At 41.1% G+C, this 20,206-nt stretch overlaps 1 protein-coding gene across 2 annotated transcripts in view; it reads left to right on the top strand.

Annotated features, from left to right (window-relative positions):
• Positions 1-16,984: 16,984 nt before the first annotated feature.
• Positions 16,985-20,206, top strand: part of CHN2 (chimerin 2) — a 152,493-nt gene continuing 149,271 nt past the window's right edge. The window contains exon 1 of one of the 2 annotated variants that reach the window (XM_015853812.3): positions 16,985-17,599. In XM_015853812.3, the coding sequence (XP_015709298.1) occupies positions 17,551-17,599 (49 nt within the window). In that variant the 5' untranslated portion in view covers positions 16,985-17,550. The remainder of the gene's footprint in view (positions 17,600-20,206) is intronic. The other variant, XM_085540546.1, reaches the window with a different exon arrangement.

Raw genomic sequence — 20,206 nt, 5'->3', positions numbered from 1 at the left:
AAGCCAGCAGATTTGATGTCTTATGGTGACAGTGCAAAATCCATATGTCATGCTGACTTCAGTTAGCTTAAGTCACTCTATCAGCACAGTTGCCAAAACTCACTCACTCCTCCTGACTGAATTTACCAAGGGCTTACTTTTAAACTGTTCAGTGCTTATTTCTGTTCTTCCTCCCCAGTTTGGCACTGTAACATGAAAAGCAGGTGAGAAGGGAGTTCAAATGCCCTTCTTACAGCCAGGCAGCAATTCTGTGTCACTTATAGTCTTCTGCATATGGAACAGAAAGGAATGCTAAATGGCGCTTTTGAATGGCATAAAAATCAAATTTGTTTCACTCGGATAAGCAGGTGACCTTCAGGGTACAGGCTGCCTGAGATCTAAACTGGATTTAAAGAAGGAAGCAGTAAGCAGGAAGGCTCAGGTTTGAAAACATTGATTAGTGGACTAGACAACCAGCGCGGCACTTCCTATATCCAATATCTGTGATTCACTTCTTGAATTTCTTGATTTCATTTTGTATGGTTCAATGCAGCCCCTGTATTTCACTTAGCCTACATTGTGCTGCAGAATCTGGTCTGGTTTTGTTTGTAGCTTTCTTGGAGGCTCTAAGCAGATGGGAGAGCCATGGATGGGCCCAGTATCACAGTGCATCTTTATTCCAATCCTAATTCTGAACTCAAATGTGGAATAAAAATTCTTTGCATAAGCAGACTCAAGAGGCACAGGACTCACAGAATCATAGATTCATTTAGGTTGGGAAAAGATGATGTGCAAGAATAAGAATGGAAGCAAGAAAGGGAAGGAATGGATTCTCTACTGTTTGTGAAAAGCTATGGATTATTTTAGGATTATATATGTGTATATGTGCAACTGAGCATCTCTCTTCCTGATGGCTACTTAATGCATCTTGAATCTAGGTCTGGAACCAAGGGAAGCCAGGGATTTATTCACTGAGATTTTGAGAGACACCCCTTATCAGAGATATTTATGATGCAGCAAGATGCTTTTCCTCAAATTGGTAACTTTTTATGGAGCTCAGTGCAAAATCACAGAAACAAATGGAATTTACCTCAAAATGGGAGCTTTTGGTTCAGTCTGCCTAAATACAATCTAACTGACACAAGTTAAAATATGTGTCTAAGATGGCAGCTAGATATTTTGGCAGCATAGTGTTTGTGTACTGCTTGGTAAGTTCTGTTGTAGCCATCTGGTAAGCACATTAATTCCTCCAGAAAAGGAAGATAGTGACTAAAGTAGCACAGATTTGCTCAGTTTGCAGGAAGGCCTTACACCCACTGTGGGGTCACAGCACCCTGTCACCAGAGCAGCGCTTGGCAGCAAATTCTCTGGCTTCGGAGTGCCAGCCACAGCCCTTGCACCAGCAAGGGACCACGTGCCTTCCTTTCTCAGCAACTAACACACGTTTCTGGGAAGCACAAACACAAGGAAAATAACCCCGGTCAGATTGCCTGTGGGACGTGCAGTCAAGTCTCCTTGAAGTGCTATTGCAACACTCCAGTATGTGTCAGTCTGGTGCCATCACAGTTTCCACAACACTACAGGAGCAAGTCACAGGAAGTCGTGTTAAAGGAGTAGCAGCATGTAGAGGGCACAAAAACATCTGAAACATGAACTAGGAGGAGAAAACAACCAAAATAAAAGCTGGCAGGCTGTATCCAGCAGGGTGGAAGATCTGCTTTCAGAGAACAGGCAGGAAAGGTGTGAGGGAACATGACTTCCGTTCATAATTGTTAGTTACTCCACCTTGGCACTGAAAGAAAGCACGTAGATCTTATCCTCTTTGAGGTCACTGGAACTAAGTATTTCCTTTAATTTTCAACAGAGCTACTAAGTCAAATTCGGGTTCTCTTTCCACAGATGCTGATAGATGAGCTATTGCCAACTGTAAGATGTTCACTGTAAGAAGGGTGCAACAGCATGGCTGGGGACATCACAGTCTCCACCTCTTTTTTAGCAATGAATATTTATTTCCTCTCCTGCCAGCCTCTTCTAAGGCATTGCTTAAAGCTGAAGGGTCGTCTCCATCTCTCCATTCTCTTCTATGCTATTAAGACTCTTCCAGTCTGAAACTGCTCATCAGCTCAGGCAGGCTCAAGTGTAAAGGAAGACATACCACACTGTGTGTTTAGTCATTTCTCAGGAAACAACTGAAAGCAGAGGTCTAGTAAGAAGCTTGTCTAAGGAAGTTCAGATTTTCTATGTCTTTCATTCACAAATAATAAACACATAGAAAAGATCTTGGTTTTCCATGTGAATGACAGACTATTAACTTCAAAAATGAAATTTCTGTTCAGAGAGAATTTGGTACACTGAAAAATGGATAGGCATGTTCCCCTGCCATCAGTTCACAGCTCTTGTATCAGTGCTATTTCATTTATTTCTTCTCACAAACCTAAATAATACAGAAAATCCAGCTTACAGGAACTAAATTTGTACATAGTTTAAATCCACAGCCTCAAAAATTTGCACTTGCACTCAATAAACAAATTATTTCCTTTTGGAAAAAACAGAAGTTTCATCATTTATGTTTGTCCCTGCAAATGAACTACTAGAATTAAGGAAGGAGTCTGTGGTAAAGGCATGTGACTGCAAGGCAGCAGTGATGTGCTGTTTACAGCTGCACTACAGCTTACATAAGTGGTGTTTTGAGTCTGTAGAATACGGATAATTTAGTCATAACATAAAATAGTCAAAATAACGTTTATTTAAATCCAACTGCAGAAATAGTGTGTAACCATGCATTATGCCATATGAAATCACAGTCAGAACAAGAACCCATATTTTATTTTGTTGAAAATGCATTTTGCACATTTTAGTGAATACTAAAAGCATCAAGAAGTTCAATGCACGTACACTTGATCTGAAACCTTTCCTCTAATATTGACAGTACTTTGTGTAGAAGGGATTTTTTTTAATGGAATGAGCTAGAATATTGTATAGCACCACTGATACTAATTATTACATTCAGACTGTGGAAACATCAGGATTCTTCACTTGTACAATAATCAGAAGGGCAATATTATCTCTGAACACATTTCAACTGCCCTTAAGGTAATTTTGTCATTTTTTAAGGAGAACAAAGTTCTCTTGCAAAACTTACAACACCTGATTGTAAAGCCAAGTAAACCTGGTGAATGGAGGGGGAGTACAGATAACCTCAGTTCACAAAGAGATGCTCATCTTCTCCTGCATAATGTACTTGGCCCATACACCTGAATATCAACCGTAGGGAATCGAGACTTGCAAATTTCATTAGCCATAACAAAGTTAAGAAAACAATTTTTCAGTATAATACCTCAGTATCATTTACTCTTCTGTTTTATCTAACAGCTCCTGGTGATTTCAGCAAAGACTGAAATAAATAAATCTCTGTTAGTGGCCACTAGCAATACACATGTGGCCAACTGATCATCTCAAATGAGTAAATCACAGCAGCCAAAAATTCATTTGTAAAGACAGCTTTATAGCTTCATGTCCTCAGTATAAACCTGAAAGAAGTGGAATTATAGTATATACTTGCAGCAAAATCTCTTGGCTAGTTTTGAATGAAAAGTCTCAGTAATTAAATAATTCACTCCTCAAGGACAACTGATGATATCACCTTCTTACCTGATAATCTGTTTGAAAAGATTCCCCATTTACAGGATCAGTCAACTCCATACTTGATTGTAGGAGCTGAGCTACATGTGGAGATGTTTATCAACAGTTTTCCAAAAATATCCAATGGGACAGTGACAGCTCCAAACAAAATAGATATGCAATAACTAAGTGAGATACTTGGGAGATATCAACACAGGCGTTCAGTCCTAGAGCATAGAACAGGGTGGCAGAATGGTTTCAACTTCTGTGGAAAACTCTGTGTACCCACTTAAGCTAAGAAGGCATTTTGAATAGTGGACACTCTTTAACAGGAAAAGCCATATCAATGAATTCTTTATTTTAAAAGCATTGATTTTCTACAAATTCCAGGATTTATTTATTTTTCCCTGAAAAGGATCTCAAGATAGTGATATTAACAGGGAAATAGAATGCTAGCACCAGCTTAATCAGTGTGTTGTCTTATATCCAGCATGTTTCTTTGACACACTCATTTTGCAGGCTGTTTTAGTTAGTAGACACAACGCTCTTCCCTTTAGTGTCTAATAGATTACATTCTGTGATTTATTTGCAAAGGTAATTCCAGCACAAATTTCTTTGGAAGCATTCACTTGGCTTCTATTTTGCTTTGAATGCTTAAGATGTAAGAAACATTTTCTCTAAAGGAAAACCAGATTTGTTAATTCATTCTTTCAGTTTGGATGGTAGGAATAAAAGTGACAGGCAGCCAGGACTGTGGTCTGAACAGAGTGGCCAGAATGAAAGTGGAGAAAGGAACTGACTGCTCTCACCACACATATCTAGACAAGAGAACCCCCTGGAAAGTCCTTGGCAATGTCTGCACTGCAGCAGCATTGAGTTGGCCAAGGCTACTTCCTCAAGTCTCATGATCTCAGCCACTGTAGGATCCCATTTCGCTGTATAGAATAGAAATCCCTAAATATACAGATTTATGTAAGATTATTCTCAAGCATGAAAAAGGCTTAAAGAAGGGAAATAAGATTTCACAGAACAGATTTTGCCTCTGTGGCACTGAAATCATCACAGGGCAATTGCCTGAAACAAGATGCATGATTAGTAAAAAGTATAGAATGACCTGGTTATACAAATCCCTTATTCTAATATCTGAAAACCAAATGGACAAAAAATCAGCAAGGCAAATCTAAGCTCTCTGGGCTAGAAAAGCTGGAGTTTAATAAGGTGGAAGATTTAGAGGAACATCCAATTTGTGGAAGTTCCATCTGGGACTCACTTCCCAATGGGATTCAGCTCCAGAAGACAGAATTGGCTCCTCACTCTAAAAAGATACCTATTACTTGGTAAAATGAATGGGTCTTTAAGATCTTTTGACAGTATTGACAAAATCTGGATTGGCTGTAAGGGGATTGATGTCACTAAGGCATCTAGGTGCCTAAAAGTAGGTGATCCTACAGAATAGACAGAATAGAATGAGAAAAATAATCCTACAACTTGTGATAGCTAACTGTTGTTTTGAAAAAATCAAAGTTTAAATAGTTTATGAATTGTAGTGAAAAGCTACTTTTCATGCTAATAAGACCAAAATAAATTAAACTAAAAAGATGCTGATTCTGGATTTTGGTAAATTATCTTATTACTGTGATACCAGTTCTTCTCTAATCATTTGATTATTAACTTCTCTGAAAATACTGACTTGTTAGTGGGTCAGGTGACTTCGTTGACTCCCATTTCTTGACTCTATTACACAGGTACAAGTTTTTCTGTTTCATTTTTATTGGCTGTAGGTTAAAAATGAATTCATTCTGATTTTACCCCAAAGACCTCTATCAAAGTATTTTCCTAAAACATTTCTAATGTTTTAGTATCCCCAAGTTTTTAATGTTGTAGGTATTCACTCATCTTGAACCACTTTCAGAACAGGTAAGCAGATGTTACCATCATACTATTCCCCTTCCATTTGCAATGGCAGCTGCATCTCGAGTTGTGTCCCAGGAAGCTATAATGCATAGTCATTCTCTGCTACTGTGTGATCCACAGGGAGAGCAGTTTCTAAGTAGCCCAATTTGTTTGATGTCACCATCCTTCAGGGAGCTGCACTTACTGAATGTTAATGTTCAGCCTTCCATATTCTAAAAATGTCAAAAAGGTCCACAGGATAATCTCCGTTGCTATTTCTTTGATGCAATGTCATTGATAAATATTAATAGGACTGTTGTAAGTATAAGTACTTGTCCTACAAAAAAAAAAAACAAAAACATTCAAAAGAGTATAAAATTCATCTCAGCACTCTGCATATACCAAATCATGCTCAGTAATGATTCCTTATATAATGATGGCATTAAAGAGCAGCACAGAGGCTTGTCAGTGAAAATTTATTTTGTATTTTTTTACTTACACACAACAGAGGAAAATGAGTTAAGACAGTTCTGATACAGATTGTGACAGAAGCATTCATCTTCCAATGCTTGTAAATACGAAAAAAAAGGAAATAAGAACTGACTGAGAAAAAAATTGACTGGATTAGTATGAAGCAACTGCTACTCAGATCTAGTCTCTATAATGCACTTGGCAAAAAGGTTTTCCCTCCAGCCTAAGGATGAAATCAATAGTCATAAAAACACACACAAAAAATGATGTTCAGCCATCTATTCATGCTATGACTGAAGCTTCTGACAGCTAGTTTCAGATTCTACAAGTAGAGATAGGTCTTTTAATGAGACAAAATAATTTAAGAGTCATTTAATGACTAATATTCTCTACTTTAAAAGCTATGAGAACAACAGTATGTGAGCTAATTTTAACATGTGGAAAGAACATTTAATTTTATCAGAAGGAAACAATGAAGAATCTAATTTATTCTCCACATGTGTGCATAACCCCCATTGATATTAATAAGAATTAAGCAGCCTATGGAGAAGAAAATAGGCCCCCCAGAAGTGACAAAATGTTTTAAGAAAATTATCTGCAGCTTCCTAATGACCACAGAACTTGTTTCTTCTATACCAGTGGAAAGAGAAAAGTGCTTCATATCCATCCAGTTATGAAGGGTTTTTGGCTTTCCCAAGGCTCTATGATTGAGAGCAGCGTTACATAAACACACACTCACAGATGTGTATATGGGTGGTTCACACATGTTCACACAAACATATCCTTCTCAGCCATTGCCTCTTTCCCACCAGTCTGGTCTATGGCATGGAATGACTAAAATTCTGCTGCTTTTCCCACTTGCTGTTCCCAATTAGGGATGAAAGAAGATAAATTTCACATAATTCATGTGGTTTTTGAATTTGAGTGCTTAACATGCTGTCAGGGGCCAAGGATATGGCCCAGGATGGCTAGCGAACAAATTTATTTGCCTTGTGCCATATTTTGTCTTAATTCATAGAATCATAGAATCACCAAGGTTGGAAAAAATCTCCAAGTTCACCTAGTTCAACCATCCACCTACCACCAATATTTCCTCACTAAACCACATCCCTCAGTACCATGCCTAAATGTTTCTTGAACACTTCTAGGGATGGTTAGTCAGACACCTCCCTGAACAACATATTTCAGTGCCTGACCACTCTTTCAGAGAAGGAATTTTTCCTCATATCTAACCTAAACCTTCCCTTGTGCAATCTGAGGCTATTCCCTCTTGTCCTATCACTAGTTAGGCATGAAAACAGGCTGACCTCCATTTTGCTACAACCTCCTTTCAGGTAGTTTCAGCCTGTAGTGTTGCCTGGGGTTGTTTTGGCCAAAGTGCTGCACCCAGCACGTGGTCTTGCTGAACTTCATCCCACTGGCTTCAGCCCAGCAATCTGGTCTGTCCAAATCCCTCTGAAGGGACCTTCCACTTTCAGGCAGATTAACACTTCCAACTTGGTGTCATCTGTAAACGTACTGAGGGTGCACTCAATCCTCTTGTCCAGGTCATCAATAAAGACATTAAACAGGACAGGCCCCAGTATCAACCCCTGGGGAACACCACTAGTGACTGGTTGCCAACTCCATTCAACGTTTAACTCCATTCAACACCACTCTCTGGTCCCAGCCCTCCAGACAGTTCTTTACCTAGCAGAGTGTACCTATCCAAGCCACTGGCTGCCATCTTTTCCAGGAGAATACTGTGGGAGACAATGTTAAAGGATTTGCTGACATCTACGTAGCCTATATCAACAGCCTTTCCCTCGTCTACCAGGAGGGTCACTTAATCATAGAAGGAGATCAGGTTGGTCAGGCAGGACCTGCTTTTCATGAACCTGTGCTGGTTGAGCCTGATCCCCACGTTGTCCCACGCATGCCATGCGATCTTAAGATGATCTGTTCCATAACATTCCCTGGCACCGAGGTCAGGCTGGCAGGCCTGTATTTCCCTGAATTGTTCTTACATACTTTCTTGTAGATGGAAGTCATATTGGCAAGCCTCCAGTCCTCTGGGACCTCTCTGGTTGACCAGGAACACCTGTGGAAAGTGGATTGGCAATCAACTCCACCAGCTTCCTCAGTACCCTTGGGTGGATATCATCTTGTCCCATGGATTTGTGACAGTCCAAGTAGAATAGAAGGTCTCTAACTGTTTCCACCTGTACACTGGGGTTTATTCTGCTCCACATCCCAGGCTTCCAGGACAGAGGTAAAAATCTGATTTTTACAGACAGATGTGAAGAAATCATTGAGAACGTGAGTCTTCATTTCTAGTGGTCACACTCCCCACCATATCCAGTAAAGAATGAAGATTCTCCTTGGGTCTCCTCTTACTGTTAATATATTTGTAAAAACAGTGGCCAGGTTGAGTTCAAGCCTGGTTTTTGCCTTTCTAATTTTCTCTCTCTGTATTCTAACAACTTTGTTGTACTCTCCCCAAGATGGCCATCTCTTCTTGCACAAGAGTTAGACTCTTTTTTTCTCCTGGAGTCTCAGGCAAAATTCCCTGTTCATCCATACCAGTCTTCCTCTACACCAGCTCATTTAACAAAACAGGGGACAGTCTGCTCCTGCACTTCTAAGACTTCCATCTATAGGACTGTCCAGCTTTCCTGGACCACTTTGCCTCTCCAGATTGACTAATTTAACTAAGTATTCTTGCCTTGGAGAGTTAATCTTGCTATTCATAATCAAATTTCCTCAGCTGCCGAGTAGCACTACATAAATGGATGTGCTTTGACTTTAATCTTCACATCTGTAGTAGATGTCTATTTTCTGGATCATCTTTGATATAAGACATTGATAGTGAACAGGTCCTTCTACTCAATTCTTTGTACTTCTGTGGCATTTCTATCTGAAGAATTATAGAATCATAGAATATCATGGGTTGGAAAGGATCTTCAAGCCCAACTAGTTCCAAACCCCCTGCCACGGGCAGGGTTGCAAACCACTTGATCAGGTTGCCCAGGGCTTCGCCTAACCTGGTCTCCAATGCATCCACAGCTTTTCTAGGCAGCTTCTTCCAGTGCTGCACCATAGTTTTCATAAAAAAAAAATTTCTCCTAATATCTTACCTAAATCTCCCTTCTTTTATTTTAATTCCTCTTGTCTTATTAGTCTCAGACTGTGGAAAAAGTTAGTCTCCCTCCTGATTATAAGCTCCTTTTGAAGGATGTGGTGAGGTCTCCCCAGAGCCTTCTCTTCTCCAAGCTGAACAAGCCCAGCTCAATCAGCCTGTCTTCGTAGGGGAGGTACTCCAGCCCTGTGATCACCTTGATGGCCCTCCTCTCCAGTAGCTCCCTGTTTTTCTTGTACTGAGGGCCCCAGACCTGGACACAGTACTCCAGATGGGGCCTCATGAGGGCAGAGTGGAGAGGGACAATCACCTCCCTCTCCCTGTTGGCCAACTCTCTTCTGATGAAGACCAGGATAACCTTGTTATCCTGTTATCCTTGTTATCATGTTAAGTTTTTCATCCAGCAGGACCTCCAGGTTCTCCTCTGTAGGGCTGCTTTCAAGGATCCCACCCCTAATTCTTGATGTCTCTATAGCTCTGTACTTTTTAGTGTCTGCATACTCAATAATTATAACCCAGCTATGAATGCAAGACAAAGCATGCCTTTTCTTCCTGAGAATTCAGACATCTAGTTGTAAAGTACACAGTTCTATCATTAACTTTTTGTTAGAACTCCATCATATCACTGCTTATTTGATTGCATTATGTTTCTGACTGGTTGCTTAGAACTACAGGAAAGGATCTCAGGCAGAAGACAAATGCCTGGGAAAAAAAAAGTGAAAAATTAAATAAGAAAGGTACTTCTTAATGCCATTGTGTCTTAGAATTAAGTTCAGCTCTGGGATTCCTCAGAATCATGCATCAGTAGCTAATAAACATAGAACTTCTTTTCTTTTGGCCTTGCTCTTACAAAACCACTAGTGCTCAAAATCCTATTTTTAACCTTCTTTGTGAGTGAGAGATTATACAAGTAGATATGTTGGTAGACGTACTTACTTGACAGCTGTCTCTGGTGGAATGGTACTAAGCAAGTGTCTGGGTTATTTTATTACTCACAAGGATGCATTTCCATTTATAAATACAACAAATCTCTGCTCTCTGAGAATAGGAATGGTTTTCTCTCCTAGTTTATTTTCTCCTCCCACTGCTACATAAAAATATATACTGACGTTGCCTTTTGGCATAGCATTTTTTACTGAGGTGCATTAAGGTTTCCAAAGCACTTCACTTTCTATGATACATGGTAGCTTAAAGGAAAAAGCAGTATCCAGCTGAGAAACAAAGGGTGAAACACCAGCCTCTTTGAAGTCAGTGAGAAGAACTATTACTGCCTTCAACTATTTGGGCATTAAGGGACAAAGTTGGAGCCATAGATTGATTTTATCTCTAAGGTAAAACTGTAGAGAAGAGAAATGCCTTTGTCTAGAATCTAGGATGCTTAATATCAGTAAGCCTTTAGGAAATTGCATTATATAGTTGAATGGTATGTTGGTTCATTGAAAAATCCAAAATCCCTACATTTGACCTCTGATTCTATGAAGAAAACAAAACAAACAAAGGAGAGCATAGCAACTGCAGAAACAAACTGTGTAAGATTCTATTTATATACACAATACAGAACGTAGAAATCTGAGCATATTTATGAGTGAAACAGCCAAGCTTGTGGCTACCTCAGCTTGCATTAATAAATTGCAAAGTAAGGATGCAAATCTGCATTTAGTCAGAATTATAATAAAGAGGCAGAAATCATCTATTAAATCAAAGACAAGTTAATATGGGATACATTCTCTAGTAGCTGATCCTCTATCATTTAAAATATTTTTAGCTAATTAGGAGAATTTTGTACCACGGTTAAACAGGAGAAGCAATGAGATAAATTATTCATGAATATCTGAAGTAAATAATTTCTAAATAGATATTTTGACTAATTTACTCTCTGCAAATAAGTGAACAAAGCTTTGTTTTTGCAAGAGTCTGATGAGTGCAGTTTTTGGTTCTGCAGCTGAAATAAAATTCGTTTTGGACAGCTGCCCATTTAGCTTCTACAGCCTCATAACCCAATGCATTTAGATAACAAATCATACAGCTCCACCATGATTCATGAATTTTGAGCATCATCATATATTTTTGCACTGAACTGTTGTCAAAGAATTGCACTAGTCAAAATTTGCCAGTGTAAAGAAATGTGGAAAAATGCTGGAAATAGCTAATTAATTAATTTAACCCTTGTAGATTTGCATACAATTCACACATAAAGGAAAAATGACAGAACAGTTAAATCAGCTTTGCTCTGAACCCCGTTCTTTCTTCCATCCTAATGAAAGAATAAAGCCGGGGCTTTGATATCACTACATTGTCATGGTAATTGTGAAGCTGTGAATTCAACATGATGACTTTACTGTAGGTTCAAGAAAGAAGAAATGTTCTACGATGAAGAATTTATTTGTCAGTCTAGATGGAAGGCCAAAAATTAATAAAAGCTGTGCATTGAACATCTATTTTTAAGTATGATCTACTTAAAACAATTATGTTAGAAAATCTCAGTTAGTAGCAGTACGCCATATTTAATGCTGAGTTGCTTAGCATGTAGTAATATGAGATTCAGAATATTCAGAACAGCCAGCTGAGTGTTGTTATGGTCTTCAATATCATTTCTGTTCTTCTTTTTCCACCTTTCCACCTACATCAGATTCTCTTGCAGTGATAAGGTTTCCAGTAGTCACAGAAAAGACACTGAGAGTAGCTCAAATGTAGACATATGCAGACATTCACAGTAAAATGCAGTTCATTTTGTTCAAAGAGAAACACAAAGAAAGCTGCAAAAAACATGAAGAAAATATTCCTATTTCCCCATATATGCGGTACTTGTCCAATACAAAAGTCTTCAATGGATGAGTCCAAAAATATGAATGTTTAAGGTTCAGTAAAAAAACAAATGAATCTTAGCTCCAACTGATTTTTAAGTATAAATCTTTATTAGATTCCAATTATTGATTAGAGCTCTGCAGGAAAAAAGACAAACAAAACCAAAAACTTTGAAAACAACATAATAAAGAAATTCTCTGCCCCAGTGAACTTCCAATCTGAGATTTAATTAAAATAGGATGTACGAGACAGGAAGAAAGATGAAAGGACAAATAGGATGAGCATTCATAAATTAGTCATAGCAGCAGGTTTAGCTCTCACAAGTGACGATCAGCCTATTTGCTACGTGTCTTTTGGCAGAGCTGACGAACTTCAATAGATGTCTCAAGTTTGTTCATCCACTGAAGGTGCAGAGCAAAAAAACTGTACTAGATTTCAGAAGTCTCAAACCTTCCTCTTTGGAGTACTGAGGAAAAAAGTGAGAAATCACAGAGAGTCTTGAACTACACCACCACCTGCTGTTGCAGCCATCGTGACTCACATAATTTATTCATTCCAAAAGACAGAGTGCATCTGCTATTTACTGATATTTTGGTTTATGGTTCCTATTATGGCTCCTGCTTATACTGAATAAGATTTCTAAGTTCTGTGGAAAGTATATGGATTATATATTGCTTATAAAGGTCGTTCCCTTTCCCATCAAAGAATGAATAATGCATTTCCTTGCATTCCAGCTAGGCAATATAGACATCAAAAGAAGGATTAGAATTATATATCTTTAACAGTACTAAATCTTTGTGTCAAAAGTCTTGCTGTCTTGTGCAGAACATTTATATTTCTTACCTATTACACAATCCAAGCGGTAGGCCAAACATTTTTGCTTTCCACTGATTTACATAGTTAATTAAAAGCCAAAAACTCTTTCCAACGTATCTACACTCACACTGAAATAATAAATGCCAGTTTTCATCTTGACACAAAAATCACTAACCAGATTCTGAACTACTGTCGCATTGCAAAAGTGCTTCAATCCAAGTAAATCATTGCTGCTCCCTGATAATAACCCAGCCATCGAATGTAGTGGATTATGCAAGATACCATAAACATAAGCCGAGATGCCCCAGCTGTAAAGCTGGAAGGGCTGTAATGAAGGTACTGTATATAGAGACTTGTATGCCACGAGTCAACATGAATCTTGTGTGTTAATACTGAATGGGAAGGAATCGTGGCTAAAGAGACACAAGGTGCAACAATTCCAGGCCAGATTCTATCAGGAGTACACTGAGGCAGATATCAACAGGTGGAAGATGGCAATATAAATGCTTGTTACAGACTAAGTAAGCTTTCAGACTAAGTAGGCAAGGCTGATGCAGAACCTCATGTCTTTACAGGCCCCATCTATTGATCTAGCTAATAATACTATTTTTGGTCTATACTTGTGTTTCAGCTCTCTTTTTCTACACCTAAAGCAGAAAAACTTTACCAAGTCAGTAAAATGAAGGAATTTCTAAGCAGAGGTCTTTGTTTCTGCAGTGAAAGTGCCTACTTTGACTGAAGTTGAATAAGAAGCCAGGGTGTTAAATACATATGAATACCTAGATATACAATAAGCGATTTAGTTAAAAGGAGAAAAAAAACGGGGTCTAGAAGGAAAGCAGCACAGATCTGACCACTGTCCCACCTTATTTTTAGGTTTTAATCCTGCTGTTTGTGGAAAGAGTGATTTTCTGTTGGCTTTTATCTCACAGAATTATAAAAACCTATCCTATCAGCTAGGATTTGACTTCCCAGCCTCACAAAGTCACTACAGTGAGTTAGCTGTGATGGTAATGACTGAGCAGTAGGTGAGTGGCCTGTCTGCAAAGCTTCATTTGGAAATCAGGACACAAACCAGACTGCACCAGTTGTCTGAGGAATCAGGGCCACCCCGGAGGCCACTCCATAAGATGAAGGAAGTACAGACATATTTTCAGCTGTCAAATTCACAATGGTTTGTACTGATATATCTCTAAACATAGATCCTTATCCTGCTTGTGTCTATATTGTTACTCAAATATTGCATTTCACCATAGTTAATGTGAAAATGAAGTGATGCACACACCTCCATGTTTATACCTTTGGGACCATACCACAATTCTTTCCAAATATATAATTTAGTTGTTTGCTGGATTCAAGGTCTTCTGCTCCTTGCTGTAAATATACAGTACTCATTTTCAGTTATTGAGAACAAAATGTGCATAAATTCAAGCTTGAACAGGAACCCTGCCATGCAGAAGTAGGACAGTCAGTAAAATAAGAAAGATATAGAAATAAGCTCATCCACTGAAAGTCTGGGAAAACTTTTTAGATATTCTCATAGATTTCTTTGGAAGCAGCAGTAGTACTTTGGGGGTCCTGTAATTTTCCAACTATTACTTTGATCTTCCCACGCTTATTAATTTTTGGACTACATGGCCTCTTCCGCAGCAAGTTTAAAGTCATTTCAAACGTGATGGTGCTGGCTGAAGCAGGCAGTCACTTCTTTGGAATTTAGGCAGAGTTAGAAAACCAGGTTGGTAAATCTTTGCTTTCTGATAATCTCCCTCCTCTCCTCACTAAAACATTTTACCCTACAACACATTTCACTTACTTTTAATAACTTAGCTTTAGACGTAGCAGAAATTGAAGTTACCGAACCTCATACCTTCTGTTATCACAAAGACATCAACATTTGCCTATCCTTCAAAGGTGCTCAAGTTCATAACCAGATATTTCCACACTCAGTGACTTTGGACAGAAAATACTTCACTTGCAGTTATTGGAACACATGGAGCAGTCATTCTCTGAAGAAATTATTCTCTTGCTTTATCCAGATTTATGGCTGGAAAGATCACTTAGATCAGTTATGAAGACTTGCTATTTACTATTGCCAGGAACAGCCCACCAATATTTATCATTGGAACTTTCACAGAAAGCGAATTCTTCAGGGCTATACATCCAGGTGGTAAAAATGGAATGTGGTTTTGAACAAATACGCAGGTAGATTTATTTTTGTAATAGCCCAAACCAAAATCCATATTTTACTGGTTACTTAGTTATCTACTTTGCTGCTTCACTCCAACTAAGAAGTTAGGTAGCACTTCCTGTTGGTTTTTTTGGTTTTTTTGGTTTTGTTTTTTTTTTTTCTTTCTTGGTATTCTCTTTTCCTACAGATTTTGGTTTCAAACAAAATCAGAACAGATTTAGACTGGATATGTGACATTCAAGGTCATACTGGACAGGGCTTTGAGCAACTTCATCTGGCTGTAGGCATCCCTCTTCACTGCAGAGGAGTTAGACTAGATGGCCTTTTAGGGTCCCTTCCAACTCAAATGATTCTGTGATTCTATGATTCTGTCTTGTTAACAGCACTGTAATACACGTATTTCACATGACAGTTTTCTGACTGTTGCTGGAGAGACAGAAGGGCAAGATTAGGGAGAGAAAAATGAAGGTGTAATGGATTGTAATGGGACAAATATTAGAAAGAAAGATATACTTGGAGAAGTAGAAAAAATACTTATGCTGGAGATAAGTGAATATGTCTACAAAACATGATGTACTCTGTGAGCGGACAATTTACTATCATAATCTTGATATTTCATAGAATTATAGAATCGCTCAGGTTGGAAAAGACCTGGGATCAAGATCAAGTCCAACTGCAATGTAACCATACTTCCCTAACTAACAACCCTCTGCTCAGTCATGTCCCTGAGCACCACATCCACACAGATTTTGAACACATCCAGGGATGGTGACTCAACCACCTCCATGGGGAGCCCATTCCAGTGCTTCACAACCCATTCTGTAAAAAAGTGTTTCCTGATATCCAACTTAAACTTACAACTTGAAGCCATTTCTCCTCATCCTGTCACTTGTCACCAGTGAGAAGAGACCAACCCCATTCTCACTGTAAGCACCTTTCAGATATTGGAAGAGAGCAATAAGGTTCCCCCTCAGCCTCCTCTTCGCCAGACTAAACAACGCCAGTTCCATATTATATACTTAACATATTACATAGCATACTACAATATTTTGATACATTTGAGGTATCAGCCTACTTTTATGACCTAACCCATAAGATAAAAGAACTTTCTGCCTTTCTCATTTGGTTCTCAGCATTTAATCTTTAAAGCACACGACACAAAACAGCTGGCCAAAGACCAAAAAGCAGCGACACATCTGTAGTGTTTTTTATGCGGGTTATACAACGCCGCGCCGGCCGGTAGAGGGCGGAGCGACACTTTCTTTTCTCCCGAGGAGAAGCGGGACCTGGCGGAGGGTGAGATGAGCCCGGGCTGAGTTTTGGCTCGGGGAGGATGGGAAGTAGCTGAGTGCAGGTTATAGAGAGGGCACGTATCTTGCGCGATCTTTTGGAAAGCTGTGCGGATTGGGCGGGTAGGGCTCAACTCGCAGGAGAAACTTCATTGCGATTCGCTGCTCGTCCCAAAGTAACTTTATTTTATAGCCTCTATGTTATGAAACGTGGAAGGCTTTCATAAATCACCATCAAGGCAAATGGGTTACAGCCTTCTTACAGATCCCATGCCAGCAATGCTCGCCATGCTGCCCAGCTTTTGACAGCCGCATGACAGCTGACCACCTTCCTGCTGCCTTCTCACCCTCGTTTAATAAAAAGAGATTGAAGCTTTGGCTGTCCGTAAAGTGCTGCGAGGAGCCATATCCTGCGGCCAACAGAGAGAAGCTTTCAGCTGATGCTTTCTTGGCTCTCCCTCTTTTGCAGCTGCCCATTAAGAAGCCGCAGGGCAGCAGCCCAGGCCACGCAGAAGGGCTGGCAGGCACAGCTGGGGAGAGAGAGCCTGGGAGCAGAACGGTGTAGGCTTCCTTTTTTAAGAAAAAGAAAGCCAGCTGGAGAGAAAAAGAAAAAAATTTTGGGGGGGGGGAAGGGGAGGGAAGGAAAGAAAGTTTAAAAAAAAAAAAAAAGAGGGAAGGAAAATATAAAAAAAGGGAAGAAAAGTGAAGGTGAGAGGTGCCAGGCAGAGCAGGGAAGCAGCAAGGAACCAGCGGAGGAAAGAGGCAGACAAAGGGCTGATGCAAGCCCTGCACCAGGTGCGCAGCCCCGCAGCCGGGGACGTGGGGATGCGGAGCTCAACAGGCTCCGGGCAGCGGCACATGGCAGGAGCCGCGCTCTCCTCCAGCCCGGTGCCGGGAAGGGGCTCGGTGGGGCCGCCGGGGCGGCGGGCGGAGGTCGAACCGACGGCTCCGCCGCCTCCTTTGTGTGCGCGGGGGGAGCGACGGCGGTGCCCCCGCCGGGCTGTCAGCGCTGCCCGCCAGGAGGCGGGGAAGGGAAGGGACGGGAAGGGAAGGGAGGAGGAGAGGGAAGGCGCGGGCAGGGCGGCTCTCCCGTCCCCGCCGCAAGGTAAGCCCAGCTTTCCCGGCGGAGAGAGGCTTCCGGAGCGCCGCGTCCCCTTTCCCGACCCGCCGAGCGGCTTTGCCCAGCCCCGCAGCGCGGCCGGTAGCTGTGCGGTGCCGAAGCCCCGCTCCCCGTAGGCGCAGGAGGAATCCGAGCTGCTGCGGCGGCTGGGCGCTGCGCGGCTCCGGCACTTGGCCATGGGCTGGCAGCAGCCGGACAGCAGCGGGAGCCGACGCGGGGCTCGCAGCTAAAGGGGTGAGGAAGAGGGACCATGGCAGCGTCCAGCAACTCCAGTCTGTCCGGCTCGTCCGTTTCCTCCGGTAAGTTTCTCCCGGTATTTCTCCATTTTTAGCGGAGAGCTACCTGGCCGCGGCGCCTCGTCGTCCCGCCTGCCCGGCTCGGTGCCCCTCCCGAGGGGGTCGGGTTCGCCTCTACTCCACGCTGCCTTTGTGCGGGGTGGAAGAGCCCCTTGCAGAGCTCCTGCAGCAGGAGTAGCCGCCCCCGGGTGGGCACGGGGCGAGACCCGCGGCTCCCATCGGCGCCGCGTTACCGGCCGATGCTCCCAGTGCGACCCGTGCTATGGGGCTGCTGTGCTGCGGGAAAGGAGAAAAGTTGCGTTCGTGAGCGAGGCAGCCTGAAACTGAAAGCGGTGATACAGTGGTACTGTGTCGTCTTCTTCTTCTCTCGTAGGGTTATTTTAATACTTTAGTGGTAGTAGACCAACGAAATTGGTAGAGTGGTATCCTGGCACATTCCGGGCTGAGGAAGTAAATAGAAGGATGAACAACTTTGGGGTTCAAGGGATTTGTGACTCAGTGTTTTATTGGAGGTGCCAGACTGAGAATTTGTAAGGGCTCTTTTCAGGAGCAGCAATATGTGCTGTGAAAAGCCGACAAGCTCCTTTGACTATCAATACAACCGCAGAAAAAAAACATATATGTAACAGGCAGCGAACGACTATTTCTTTTAAAGATGGTGTATGGCTTACACAACTTACTGCATGTGTCACTGTTCCAGGATGCGCCACTTACTGCCAGATCCAAAGAAGGAACTGGCTGCTTAAAACTAGAATTTATTCCAACCCTTTTAATAGAAAACACAAACACTGCAAGCCCTGATTGCCTTAACTAGAAAGCACCTTAAAGAAGTAGCATGAGAAATTGTATTGTGTTCATGATGCAAGAGTTGCAGGACCGGAATGAAAACAAGAAAGAGTCAATCCAACACAACAGCCTACCAGTGAAGAATCATGTTCCCATGCACTTCCTTGCTCAGTGAATGCAGGTCTTCCCTACATTCCATTCTAGCCCATGAGAACAGTTCTCTGTGCACACTCCTGAATTATAGAATCATTAAGGTTGGACCACTAAGATTATCTGGTCCAATCACTGACCCATCACAATCATGAATGTCTTTGGCTGTGGACTCTGGGTTCCATCTCCTGTGCTGAACCCTTGCAGTCTCTGTTCAAATGCCCGAACTTCAGAGAGCAGTAGGAATTCAAGTACATCCTTGGTTTTGCATTTGATATGGGTGACACCAGGTATCTTCTCTGTCAGAAAGTGACTCCTGTCCCAGACTGAACATCTAGCCTGGGAGCTGAGCTTAGGGCTTTAGGTGCACTCTCTTGAATGTTATGTTGGTGCCTGCCAGCTCTGTGCTTTGTATGAAGCCTTCTGCTGCAGCCTTCAGCGTTTTGTGGTCAAGCTTTTCTGTATTCTTTGCAAGGCCTTGGCCCATGCTTGGTGCTGTTAGACACCACAGTGATAAAACTAATAAATATCATCAAGTGCTTCATAAAACAACAGAGTGCCTTTCACTTTCCTACTTTACAACCTTGAAGGGCTTTTTGTTTTCTGCAGTGTGTTCAGTCTGTGTTTTTTCCTATGCCTGTACTAATCAGAAGCTGAGTTTGCTGCAGCATTGCTGAAGTTTCCAATATTAGCAAACGCACCATATCAGAATGTGTGCAGCTGTATTTTGGCTGTCTGCGGTTTCAGTTCTCAGAACTCAGCAAGTCTTAGAACATACTTTTTTACATAATCTAACCAAACAGTCTTGCTTTTAAATTTAATTTGCTAGAATTTATGTGTATGTTTAATTTAGCAGTATGAAGACTTCCAAGTGACATAATTATTTCTACTCAGCAGAAAAGGGAAGATTATAGTATCATGCAACGTTTTACTAATAGAAGTTATGTTCATGGCTGATAGCAGAACAGCAAGCTGCAGGAGTCCATTTCACCACTGACTTGATGCTTGGCCTTGTCATGCTGCTGAATCATTTGTCCATCTCTAGAAGCCACGTCCATCTTGTATAATCTTCTGAAGCCAAATTTAAGCATTGTTCATATAATACCTCCAGGTCTTGCGGTAATCTACAGACAGCTTACAGTCACCGTCCCTGGAGATGTTCAGGGGTAAATGTGGCACTGAGGGACATGGCCAGTGGGCATGATGGGGATGGGTTGGTGGTTGGATTCAATGATCTTAGTGGTCTGTTCCAACCTTGATGATTTTGTGTTTCCATGAGGTATCCCATTTGTAGATGAACTTTTAGTTTCAGGAAAACATGTGGGTTTTTTCTTGTTTGTTTATTTGTTTTTTGTAGATGTGTTCATTTACAAGCATTCTGAGAAGAAACAGAACTGTTCTCAAGAGTGTGTAATTCAGATTTGAAACCCTTGTCAGGGCCTACTCTGTTTTTGAGGTAACAATGGATGTCCAGAGAGTAGTGTCTGTAATGCCCAAATATGTGATTAGTTTTGAGTACTACGATGTTCTACTTCAGGAGTTTTATGTAGTTTCTTTTGGGAATTTGTGGTGGTAGTAGCTGGGGGAAGTGCACAAATACACATTGAGCAACATGGTGCTGGGTATTTTCAGGTTCTCTCTGCTAAGATCAGAGCGCTGGTTGGCCTGTATAAT

This window comes from Coturnix japonica, chromosome 2, assembly GCF_054131305.1.
Source record: "Coturnix japonica strain WE chromosome 2, WE-NBRP24, whole genome shotgun sequence".
NCBI lineage: Eukaryota > Metazoa > Chordata > Aves > Galliformes > Phasianidae > Coturnix > Coturnix japonica.
The sequence above is the reverse complement of the archived record's forward strand: the minus strand, read 5'-3'. Positions and strand labels throughout refer to the sequence as shown.